This window comes from Pygocentrus nattereri, chromosome 21 (genome assembly GCF_015220715.1).
Source record: "Pygocentrus nattereri isolate fPygNat1 chromosome 21, fPygNat1.pri, whole genome shotgun sequence".
NCBI classification, from domain to species: Eukaryota; Metazoa; Chordata; class Actinopteri; order Characiformes; family Serrasalmidae; genus Pygocentrus; species Pygocentrus nattereri.
The window spans coordinates 530,001-543,360 of record NC_051231.1 but is presented as its reverse complement, the minus strand read 5'-3'; the positions used below and the strand labels follow the sequence as shown (position 1 = coordinate 543,360).

The 13,360-nt window shown below is 44.3% G+C and overlaps 1 protein-coding gene across 1 annotated transcript in view; it reads right to left on the bottom strand.

Annotated features, from left to right (window-relative positions):
• The window catches only part of arhgef10la (Rho guanine nucleotide exchange factor (GEF) 10-like a), a 263,737-nt gene that overhangs the window by 132,336 nt on the left and 118,041 nt on the right, over positions 1-13,360 (bottom strand). Inside the window, exons 17-18 of the mRNA XM_017716475.2 lie at positions 13,087-13,202; positions 9,860-9,987 (exon numbers count right to left, since the gene is read on the bottom strand). Coding sequence (XP_017571964.1) covers positions 9,860-9,987; positions 13,087-13,202 — 244 coding nt within the window. The remainder of the gene's footprint in view (positions 1-9,859; positions 9,988-13,086; positions 13,203-13,360) is intronic.

Here is a 13,360-nt window from a genome sequence, read left to right as displayed (position 1 = left end):
CTCCTCCTACTCAGTGACGTCACGTGACTGAATCACTGCATCATCAGCACAAACTAACGAGCAGAACGAGCTTCGCTGAGAAGATCATTAACTCTGATCAGCTCTCAGCTTCATTATTAGAGCCAGACGGAGGAGAAAAAGGTGAGATGAGCTGCTTTTCCACCGTTTACAGGCTTTAACGGCTGGTCGGCGCTGTTGCCATGGTAACGCTGAATGACACATTAAGGTCACGTGGCCACGAATCGGATACGTATCTGATCTAGGACCACATATGAAAGTGGCTCAGGTTGGATTTGAACAGATCAGATTTGAGTTCACACGGCGCTGAAAACACCAGATCTGAGTCACATTAGGGTGAAAATCACTTCAGCCTGGAAATGTGAACGGAGCAAATCAGATGTTTAAAGAACATCACTCTGTGATCTGCAATCTCAAGAACATTTTCATAATGCAAAGAACCCTTTAATCATGCAAACGGATCTCTAAGTGTTCATGGTTCTATACAGAAGCATCTAAAGTACCCTTGAAGAACCATCTTTTTAAGAGTGTAGAGAGGCTTTGAATAATTTTAGAACTGCAGTGACCAAATTAAAAATATCAAGACTACGCATCCTTTATGCGGTGAACTTCAATGGCACTGACCCCAGTTCAGTTTTGTCCAACTGTGGTCTGTTGTGATGAGTTCAGGAGACGTTGTGGTGTGAATAATAACGGGTTTGAGATCTTACCCGTTCTAAAAAGGACCAGAGAGCTAACGCAATCCCCTTTATTCCTTTCACAGGAACTAGAAGATGCAGTTTCTGCTTGTTTTGGAGGTCCCTCAGTTTCTGCATTACACTTTTCTGCAAAACATTGATGGAATAAATTTTGATGGAAACTTTTACGAAACACTGGGTTTTCATCTGTGTAGATAAGCAAGCAAGCCAAAATAAACCACCAGATTTAATCTTAAATCTCACCGACTTTCCAGCCACACCTGCCTCAGCAGCAAAAAACCTCGGCGTTATAATAGATTCAGATTTATCATTCCATCAACACACAGGCGGCAGCACTAGGACAGCTTTTCTACATCTTCACAACATCGCCAAGATCAGAAATGCCCTGTCCCTGCGTGATGCAGAAACACTAGTACACGCCTTTATTACTTCCAGGCTAGACTACTGTAACGCGCTACTGTCAGGATGTACGAGCAGGAATTTAAACAAACTCCAACTAGTCCAAAACGCCGCAGCCAGGGTCCTCACTAAAACTAGAACATCTGATCATATCAGTCCAGCGCTATCATCACTTCATTGGCTGCCTATTAAATTCCGTATTGATTATAAAATCCTTTTACTGACTTATAAAGCCCTACATGGTCTCGCTCCTGAGTACCTGCAAGACCTTATTTCTCATTATGAGCCATCACGACCACTCAGATCCCAGAGCGCTGGCTTATTAATAGTTCCTAGATTTCAGAAGGTTTCAGCTGGGGGAAGAGCTTTTTCTTATAAAGCCCCCAAACTCTGGAATGATCTTCCAGAAACTGTTCGGGACTCAGACACAGTCTCAGTCTTTAAGACTAGGCTGAAAACACACTTGTTCAGTTCAGCTTTTGGTAGCTAATGTTCCCCCTAGATAAAGGCAGCAGATCCAGGGGTCCATGGACACAGGGAATTATAGTAAACTGAGACGCTGGTGCCGTCGTCCAGCTGCTCGCACGCGGTCACTCAGGTTTGTGGACGGTGGAGCGGAGGGACGCCAGACTGTCTCAGAGTGCTGCCGTGTCTGTGTGTCCTTCTGGTTCTCTCCTGTTAGTTAAGCTGTCATAGTCAGATCTGCCGGAGTCGTTAGCCACACTCTGGGAATGTTCACATTCCCTGTTTATGTACAAACGGACAGAATAAAACTAATTCCCTCTCCCTCCTTTCTTTCCGAGTATACAATCACCCATATGTCCGGCTGGACACTGAAGGACGACTGACTATCGAGCCCTCCTGCTACCCACTTCAGACCAGCTGCCCACGCCCCAGCTACCACCACCTGCCTTGGACGAGCTGCCCACCCTACGCTGATGTTCTCATGGACTCCTAGTTATTCCTAATACCAATATTACTGCTATTAATATTAGTAGTATAATAACTCTGTAGGTAGTTTGACCAGAGGAGGACGGGTCCCCCCTGGTGAGCCTGGTTCCTCCCAAGGTTTCTTCCTCAGCTCTGAGGGAGGTTCTCCTGGCCACTGTTGCCCCCTGGCTTGCTCACCTGGGGGTTTTACATTTTTTACATTCATGTTAAAACTCTGTCTTTTCTGGAATTCTGTGAAGCTGCTTTGTGACAACATCCGTTATAAAAAGCGCTACAAATGAATTTGATTTGATTTGATCATTTATAAAACCGGTTTTTCTCAGTAAATGCTATTTTCATGTAACAGCCAAACCGTATGTATTGGATATGAAGAAAGCTAAGGATGTGCTGTCCGCTTTATCTCTGCATGAGTGTCTTTGTGAAGAAGGTGTGCGCTGTTTTCAGAGCAGAGGATTCATCTGCTAACAAAGCTACGAAAATATTTTATGTGATTATATTACACCTGGTGGAATGGCCACTAGGGGGCCTGCAGAAAGGGGTTGAAGTAAAAAAAATAACCTACATGTGAAATCATACGAAGACTTTCTTTAAAGAATACCTGAGAATGTTTAATGTCCAATAACTGCATCTGGCTCATTTTACAGAAACCCCCATTTATGTGTCCCTAGTGTTTACAGATATATTACACTTAAAAACGTGTTAGGGTTACAATTTATTGATATTGTAAAAATAAAACAATTAGTTATTTTAACAGTTGCACCTTCTCAAGCCTCAATTTAGCAATATTGGTTTCTAAATCAATCATGTTGAACTCAGAGCACCACAGAAGAGCTCGTGCCCACAGTCGTGTGTGAAGCTGAGGCCGTATTTTAAAGTAAAAAACGTATTTCTGCAATTTTAACTGCAATAATCTCTATAAAACAAAAGGCAAATCAATATTATAAACTATATAATAAAAGTCCCCCAGGCGTCGTGTCTCTGGTGTTACGGCGTCTCTTATTTTGAAATAAAAGTCACACCGATGACGTCACTCGACCTCCTCTGACCTGTTTTCTGAGGATCTATGGAGAAAAGCTCATGGTGAGTCCACTGTGTCTCTCAGTTCTCAGAGATCTTCTCATTCAGCTCATGATCTCATATGAAGCTTCTAGCTGACGTCACTGGTGTGACTGACTTTATTCTGAGGTCACTGTGAAAAAATAGAAACACAAATGGATCAAAATCCATATTTTAGTGGACGTTCCCTGATGGACAGCGTGTGGTTTGATGTTCTGTAAAATGCATTGATCATTAAAAACGTCTCTGGTGTTTCCTTTATTATGAGGAACACCAGTGACGGTCAGTAACACCAGAGACTCCTATGGAGAGACAGAACAGTGGACGTTTCTGTAGAACGACCCAAATATAAACAAACATTCTTAAAACTATCTGTAAAATTTTTCTTTCGTGATTTGAGCCAGTCGAGCTCTCAGGAACTCATTCAGGTTTTCTCTTGTCTTGCACATGACGGAGTGGAGAGAAGCTCCGTGTGCCCACTTAGCTCATGATGAGCCTCCAGGGTGTTGAAGAACACTGAGGAACATACAAGGCACGTCAGCTGATCCGAGAACAGCACTCAGGCTCCTGTAAACATCTGAGTGAGCAGATTGGACCCGCAATTCCTGCTGGAGACAGTGAGGCACGCACGGCTGCTCTGTCTGTCACAGTGGGTTGAGAAACCACAGACATGTTAGTGTCTCCACTGGGTCTTTCACTGTGTGGGTTTCAGGACAATGGAGCATCTTCGTGGCTGAGCTGCTGTCGTTCCCAATCGCTTCCACTTTGTTATAATCCCACTGACAGTGGACTGTGGAATATTTAGTAGTGAGGAAATTTCACGACTGGACTTGCTGCACAGGTGGCGTCCGATCACGGCACCACGCTGGAATTCACTGAGCTCCTGAGAGCGACCCATTCTTTCACTAATGTCTGTAGAAGCAGTCTGCAGGCCTAGGGGCTCGGCTTTATACACCTGTGGCCATGAAAGTGACTGGAACACCTGAACTCAGTGATTTGGATGGGGGAGTGAATAGTTTTGTAAATATAGTGTATTATAGTGAAATATAATGTATCAGCCAAAAATCATGTCTAAACAATTAGTCAACAAACTCCATAGTCAATTTATGATGATTATAAAAAAGAAAAAAAAAATACAATTATAAACTGAATATTTCCGGTCCTGAAATCTGATTGGCTGATTTGTGTTCAAAACCATTGTAAAATCCACGATATACACACAGCTATGACCACCACGGCAGGAAAACAAAAAGCTTGTGCTGTTATTAGAATAATCTTTGACTCTAATGCCTGTTTTCTGTTTAAACTGAGGGGCTGGAGATTTGTGTTCTTATCTAGAACCAGGCTGGTCAGCGAGTTGACAGGCGAAACAGCTCCATCATTAATATCACAGGCTTGAAAAGCACTGACAGTGTGATTTACTGTAAAACTGCAGTGTAAAAGTCTAAAAATGTCACTTCAATGTTTTACACACTTCAAACGTCTGTATTTCAGTCAGAAGTCTCATCAAACCCAGGCCGAGTCCCAAACGGCTCTGTACTCCCTAAACAGTGTTCTAGCTATGAAAGTTTAGAGGTTCTGGCCTCTACAGTCAAACAGTGCATCGTTTATGGAGTGTGGACGTGTCTGAATCCCAAACGACTGCTTCTTAGCTGTGTTTCGCTCTGTTGGGCTGCAGGATCCAGTATTTAAACTCCTATGTAGTCACTATGTAGGGAGCAGGGAGCCGTTTGAGGTTCAGCCCAGCGGGAGGAGAGGGCGCCGCTGGATTGGTGACCAAAAAGTGCTTATAAAGCAAAAGTTTGTGTTTAACAAGTGTCAGCTGTTGGTTTAGTTGTGTACACATTAACTAGTGTCCACTAAGAGTAAAGATGTGAAAGTGACTCGCTCGCTCACTGGCCGACTCGCCAACTGGCTCACTGAACAATCGGCTTACTGACCCACTCACTCACTCACATTTAGCACTGCAAAACACGGCATCTTGTCAAGTGAAACGATCTTAACCCTCCTCTCTGCGGTGCTGCCATATGGCAATAATTACTTTAGCTCAATTTCACTAAACAGCAGTGACATGTAATCAGTGTTTTCTTATGTAATTGTGGAAAACGTTTTTTTTTTCTTTGAAAGGACAAATACTTTTTGACATCACATGATCAGAAATTCTTATTTATGATGTTATTATCATACATTCCAAATACCTATTGAAACTATATTAACTTACATCACTGGGTTGTATGTTTCACTAAGTATAGGTTCTATTTGTTGGTTTTGTTTTTTAATGAAATTATGGTTCTGGAGAAAACTTTGATTGTGTGATTGTGTTTTTTTTTTTTTAGATTTTAGCACATTGTGGTCATATGGCAACCATTTACCAAAAAAATACCCACTTTAAAAAAAAAAATCTTACAACAAGCGATATTATCTGCCAATGTAGTGAGAATGTTATTTAATAAAATTACTTAAAACAAATGAAAAATGTCTAAAAATAAAGTAAACAATCTTAAATTTTGTTTATAAGAATCTCAGCAAGACAAATATTAGATTTATTGATTATATTTAAGATAATTTTACTTGACAAGAACCATTTTTTGCAGTGGCCAGGCTGATGATTCTCCACAAGTGGGCGCTATAAAATCTGGTGCTTCATAAGAGTAGTGCTTTGAATCAATGACACTGTGTGACCTTGTCAGGTGGTGAGCCACTCTCAACCTACACTGTTAGTAATGAAGGTTTTGATCAGGAACGTTTCTCCTTCATCCACGTACAAACAGTGTAGATGTTCCCTCAAAGCTCCAGCAGTGGGATTAAGGTCTGAGTGTGGAGCTTAAATCAGGCCCTCCAGGTGAAAAGTTGGTATTTGTTCCTTTTCATAACCGAATGTATTAAAACAGAGCAGTAGAGTAAAAGCCTGGAGGCGAGGCGAGGCGGGGTGTGTGGAGTCAGTCCAGCTTAGAACAGATCATTTCAGTGGATTATGGTTCAGTTATGTTCCCTGACTAAAGGTCCTGAGATGGAGCCTTGAGGGTCCTACCCCAGTGACGAGAGGGGAACTGTCCTAGAGACAGTCTAGAACCTTTATTTCAGGGAGTGTAGCAGTAATACTGATATGTTTAAAAACTTAGCGACACCACTGCGCCTGATAAACTCACACCACACACACACACACACACACACACACACACTACTATGCTGCTACTGCCGTGTTGTGAATGATCCAGCACCCAAATATCAGGTCAACAGCCAGTCTACAGCTGCTAGGTTCCTATGCTGCTCATAAAGTGGCCAGAAAGTAGAAGTAGCCTGAAAGGAAGGTGTTTCCAATAAAGTGTCTGGTAATCGTCATGTAATGCTCCATCAGGTCGTCATGTAATGCTCCATCAGGTCGTCATGTAATGCTCCATCAGGTCGTCATGTAATGCTCCATCAGGTCGTCATGTAATGCTCCATCAGGTCGTCATGTAATGCTCCATCAGGTCGTGTCATTCTGCCCCTGCTATTTACACCAGGCTAGTTTTTGCAAAGCACTGCTCTCTTTCTCTCTGCTTCCCCTCCATTCGCGCTCATCTTTCCATCTCCTCTAAAGATCCCACGCTAATCCATCTTCATTTCCCCTTCCACAGCCATCCCTCGGAGTGACACCTCCTGCTCTCCATGTCAGGAGGATAAGCACGTCCAGGTGCGAGGCGCAGCCTCTGCCACAACGCATTTACATTCAGCCACCACTAATGTGACATTATAACGTAATAAAGGCCCTTTAACAGAAGCCAAGAGCAACGACTATGGCGCTCTAAATGGAGACTAGCAGTGGCCAGGGCTGAAGAGCGCGCTGAATGGTTAGTGAAGCGCTCCTATACCGACACGTCAATGCTACCGTATCAAGGTCGCAAGCCGTCAACCATTTCTCCCTTCAGCTCTATAGGTAGTGAATTTCACAAAGATAACTTAATGATCCGGCGAGCCGTTCTATTAGCTCTGTAATTTGCAGCTGAGCGCCGCTATAGGTTGTGGAGAGCTCAGAACATGTAACGCTAGGTAATAGACTTTGGCGGAGTAAAAGTGAACATGGTATCCGGATCCTCCATCATCGTAATGCCGCCTTGGGCATGCATTAAAATGTTTGTCGCCGGCTATTATCTTTTAGTGCCGCCCGGGACGGACCTGCTCAGGGAAACGGATGAGGGGAATTCATCAAATAGCACTTCATGAATTAAGTGCTGGGAGTGAAGCTGAATAGCCTGGACTTCTATGCATCTCAATGGGAGAAGGAATGAGTGAAGAAAGAGCGTGAAAACGCATCAATGCGTCAGTCTAAAGGTGACCAGTCAGCAGCAATCAATTCAAATGAGTAAAGAACGCAATCATTTACTGGTACACAATAAATGTTTTGGACAAAAGTATATAGATACATCTCATCATTACTGGACCCTGTGACTTTAATGGTGCACTCTTACTGATAAAGGCTATGGCATGTGTCTGTCCCCCGGGCCCCGAAGACAGCCACGAGAGCCGGCAGGAAGGCGGGACGCGAACTCCAAGTGAGGACGGCAGGGAGAGAACGGAGAGTGAGTGGGAGATGGCGCCTGGTCCCTCAGTGACCACTTTAATTTGTGGTCCTACCCACCCAGGGAACACGAGGCCAGTGGTGCGCTCTTGGACTTCATGAGAAGCATGACCAGGGATGGAACTCACCACGTCCTGATGATAGGGTCAATGCTTAGAGGGTTGCTGTACCGTGTGGGAGCGATGACGAGGTGGACGCACACGCTGAGAAGAGCGAGATTTATTAGGGGCAAATCCAAAATCAGGATCAAAACGGTCCTGGATCAAAGAGCCAACACGGAGAGACTGGGGTACAGACATGACAACAAAGGAACACAGGATAAACACAACAGAAGCCGGAAGAAACCAACTCCAAACAATTCAAACACTTCCAGCAAACACACAGGGGAAAACACAGGGCTTAAATACAACAGGGATAGCGATGGATAACAAGACACAGGTGGAAAACAGGTGGTTACAATCAGGGGCAGGGTCTAGAAACAAGGGGGCAGGACCGGGAAGAAACAAAACAAAAGTCACACGGCCAGGACTAATACCAAAACAAAAGCACATGGAGGGCTGGGAGGGGCCAATCATGACAGTTGCACCACTCAGGAGCCCATAGAGATTCATGTCTAAGGCAACTGTTCCCACCGTAAAGCCCCCCACCACACGCCCACTAAATACTCAACTCTTTTAAACCCTACCGGACTCTCCCTTGATCCTTTGCTTAATGCTGTATTCATAATGTGAAATAATTTCTTTGCCATTTTGATATTTTGTGCTATTTCTTCCCTTCTTGCATTCGTGCGCCACTGCTGGATTTGGTAATTCCAGTGTGCTTTGATCATGCAACAAAAGTGCCGACTCTAAAACACGCACAAATAATTTGCTTCATTTGTGTAATCAAACTCCTCCAGACAAGTCATTACCATAATTAATTCTTCAGTGGACTGGGGCGACTCCTGCACTTCCTCTATTTACCACAATGTTTTATGCAACACCTCCTACGTGAGTCACTTACAGCACGTTTTGTACTGAAGCATGTTCAACATGATCATATGTAGCAGCAACCCACACAATCCGCCTTTTCCAGAGAACACACGGTCTGGAGGTTCATTACTGAAATAAGGAGCTGGCTTTGCTGCAGTGCATCATGAGGGCCATAGAGATGGCAGAGGCCAGAAGCTTTACTGAAGAACTCATTTGAAGGGCCTATTATGATTCTACTGAGGGGCATCAGCTCTTAATCACTTTATAGGACCATTTTCCAAGCTCTCATTATCAAAAGCAGGATGTATTTGTAACTGCCATCTCCCACCATTTTTCCCTCAATTAAACTGATTATTTTATTAATGCGCCTTTAAGACACTGGTATATGTAGATGTCCTCTGTTCTGATAGGCTGCCCTATATTGTACTGCCTTTGCCTTCTACAGGCTGTCTGCAGTAACAACACTCCTTACCACTTCCGATGTGAATACATGGGCTAAACTATAGGCTGAATTAGTGTTCATATGTAAATGTGTTTATGAATTCAAAATGAGCTGTTTCTGCAGCATTTATTTCTATACATGGCAAACAGTAAGGCTACGCTCACATTACAGGCCTCGTTTCTCAGATCCGGTCTCTCTGACTCGACGGTTCAGACTCGTTTAGGTCAGTAACTCTAATCGGTCATTAATGTAATGAACCGGCTCCTGAACTGACCCTCATGAGCTCCTCCTACTCGGTGACGTCACGTGACTGAATCACTGCATCATCAGCACAAACTAACGAGCAGAACGAGCTTCGCTGAGAAGATCATTAACTCTGATCAGCTCTCAGCTTCATTATTAGAGCCAGACGGAGGAGAAAAAGGTGAGATGAGCTGCTTTTCCACCGTTTACAGGCTTTAACGGCTGGTCGGCGCTGTTGCCACGGTAACACTGAATGATGGCGCAGCTCAGTGGGAAAAAAAGCACATGAATTCTGATCTGAGCGTCACATTAAGGTCACAAGGCCACGAATCGGATCAGCGTTACCATGGCAACAGCGCCGAACAGAAGTTACAGCCTGTAAACGGCATCAGGTCTGAGTCACATTAGGGCAGAAAATCTGATTTGTGCCACTTCAACCTGGTAATGTGAACGTAGCCTATGATGTGGCCATGATGCAGCCCTTTCATTACAGCCCGAGCTGCAAAGGTGAGTTACTCACTTGTCTGGCCTGCCGGGGACCTGCAGACGAAGCCGGCACTTGTTGGCGCTCTGGATTTGGTCCTCTTTGATGCGGATGAGCCTCTGCAGGGCCTGGCACCAATCCTGAGCCACTGTGGTGTTCAGGTTCTTCACACAGAACATATGAACACGTCAGAAACGACCCTACACTAATTTTATTTTCAGTCAACAACAGCCCTTACGTTATTGTTCAGCATCAGGAAAAAAGCACACTGATGTTGGACCAAAACCTCATGTCTCCATTTTTGGTCAGTTTTCAGTTTTTGATATAATGTGAAAAGGCCTGTTGCCCTTTACTTTTTTGAGACTGGACACTGAATCTCAGCTTCAAAGTGTGCAGCATAGCGTAAAAGCCCTGGTTCTCACCGACTGAGAAGACTTTTAGCGAGGAAAAAGAAGAGCATTTAGAGACGAATGAACTTATTCACATTTATAAGCAATGCAGTTGGTTTCCTGGAACGTTAAACCTGCAATGAGACTCTCTAAAAAGTTCTGAAGTTGAAGTCACTTCTCTTTCGAATTTTCTTGTTCCGCCTTAAATGATGCAGCAGTTACATTCGGCGCCTCAGGCAGAATTTAAGGTGGAATTTAAGATCGAATTAACAGGTAAATTCGAACAAGAAGCTGGCAAATGAGACGTGATTCAGCCTCATAAAACAGCCAAACATTGAGAGACATTTTACAAGAAACTTGTAAGAAACTGATCTACATTAGAGGAAAAGATGGGAGGAAAGCGGCTACAGCTGAGCTGAAGCCTAAAGCCGAGCAAAGTCTGCGCTCTCGCTTGTACTGTTTAGTCTACACTAGGACATCAGCACACACGGAGACACGCTGGACATTAGATGTCCTGGCTCCCAAGGTCTGATTTTGGTTGAATGGCTCTTCTTAACATTTGGGTTGTGACTCCTGACCGAGCCTGGCTTTAACGCAGAGCCGGTCGGTTTCTCGCTCATCCGGTGGTGTGTTTTGTTATGTGACTCCAGACTGTCCGAGCGCTGCACTTCCCCTCTTCCAAGTTCCGCCTTTACATTCCGTCAACATTACATTATAAATTAAATATTTAGAAAATCGATTTTCAACATTCATTAATCGATTCAGAATCGTTCACGTCCGCATCGCGATGCATCTAAGAATGGAGTTCTTGAATAAAATGGACTAAAGTATCTGAAACAGTATGAAACGTCTGTTAACACTCAGTACCAGGAACCATGTAAGCAAGTCTATTTGATATTATTTAACAGTCTCATGATTTTTCTGTTGTAGCCGCCATATCTGGGACCGAATTTCTGGGTTGGATGCGCCGCATGAACGTAACTAGAGGTGAAGGAGGCTAAAATTTCTCTCCCGACTCTGGAGGAGAAAAACGTTTCCTCGACAGTGTTGATAAAATAGTCTGAGGTCTTTCTACAGTTCCCCTGAACTCCTGATCTCACTTAAACTGGGGGAAAGATACCAAATCTGTGTTTTCCTGATATATTTATCTCATCCTCAGCCCCTCCCCTGTTCTGGAGAGTCTCTCACAGCGTTTAACAGCACAGAAGCCCCCGGCTCGTCACGTCAGGGTGGGTAAAGGATCCCATGGTGCTGCATAAAGAGGAGATGAACTCTGATCATAGGAGGGAAACGACGTCAGCTCATTAACACAGACGTGATCAATGCTGGTCTTTAGAGAACTTTAGCTGGTGTTCACAGCCGAGAGGTGAACAGCGGTCCCCCTGACGGAGCTGCGGACCGCCGGGATCGCTTTACTCTCTGTTTCTGATTTAAATGACGTTTGAACGGAGAAACATAAGCGTTAAATATCAGACTGAAAGTCGCGGGACGGAAAACGACGCCGTGTGTCGACAGACGTGGTTCTGTAAGTTTGCTGGTGCAGTTAGTTCAGAGTTCAGCTCCAGTCCTGAAACCCCGGCCCTGCGTAACTGCGGCTTCCCGCTTAAAATTCCTGAAATGATCAGCTGATTAATCCCTTCTGGAGCTGATCGAGGTGCGAACAGCAGAGAAACGCTGAACTATGCAGAGCAGCGGCTCCAAGCCTGGAGTCTGGATTAAAGACTGATTAAAGGTCTGCGAGTCTCTCGTCTCTCGGCTTCTGTGGCGTCTTACAGGTGAATCGTTCATAAAGCCCAGCATCGCGCAGCGCAGCCACTCCCTGACTCGCTCCCCAAAGCGGCGGCAAATCCTAGCGCACTAAACATCTTGGCTGACTGTAAATTTGGTTCTCCACCACAAAACACCTAAAACCATAGCTGTTGATCTGTCTTCACTCCGAGGCTCCCAAACATAAACAGTAATAAAGTGAAGCACCACCTTCTCTCCAAAAGCACAATTATTCCCTCTGTCCCTGAAGCCAAATCCAATGGAATCCTTCTGCAGAATCGATGAGGCTTCCTTAAGTTTAGCTTTCCCCCCTTTTTCTGTTTGCTGGGCGTTTTTTATATTTTTCTGGTTGTGGGTAAAAATCAGTCATTTGGAGGACGGCCAAGAGAAGCTGTCCAGCACCAGAAACGACAGCAGCACTGAGTTTCCCAGTCTGGATGGTATTAGGAGAGGCCTAATTTGAATATTTTGAGCAGAGTTATGGAGACTCGGTAGGGCATAAGGGAGGCGCCCTGATTTGAGCTGAGCCGAGCTCGCTTTCCTCCGTCTCCCGGCTGACGTCTTCCGGCGGAGGAGCCTCTCGAACGCCGTTACGCTGCTAACAAGCGGATTTCGTCAATTATCTATTGATGATCTGAGCATTCGCTTCCCGATCTTTGATTACATTTTAATCGCGCTTTAAATCTTTGAGGCTAACCTGAAAGGCCTCCTTGCCTCTACGCCCCGCTTTGGCTTTTGTTATTTTGATTGATATATTCTCTGCCTTCTTCTCTAAACTTTGATCTTTTTTTGCATTATGTATATTAAATGATGCTGCGTTTTGCATCATTTATTGGCGGAAGGGAAATTTTCATTTTAAATTAAGCATTTGTAGAAAAGCATGTGTACAAAAACCAAAAGCATCTTTCCTCCTTCTTCTTAGGCAGCAATGTCTTAATCGCTTATTAACAACAAATGGAACGACAGTAATCTAGCACAGAGAGGCAAAACACTGCGGTATTCCGGTTTTCCTGAGCATCTGTGCTTTAGGAGAAGCTCTGAAAGTGCTTTACGGTGTTTAAGCATGCAAGAGAGGTGTAGGATATGTTTATTTACTGTTTTGTTTACCTGGTACGTGCCCTGTAAGGTGCCCACCAGCAACGTCACCTGTTCCACCACTGAAAGGTCATGCTGCAGCTCCTGCAGCTCCTGGTACAGTCGAGGTGGACCCAGAATCACCTTACCTGTCAATCAAACATCACACCAGATATCAGACCATGGAACCATGCTTTGAAAGATCTACACAAAATCAGGAGGTGGCCAATGTTTTATTTAGTAAATTGAGATTTCTTAACTCGAGATCAGATCTCACTGCACAAAACACTAGAAATGGAAACAGAGG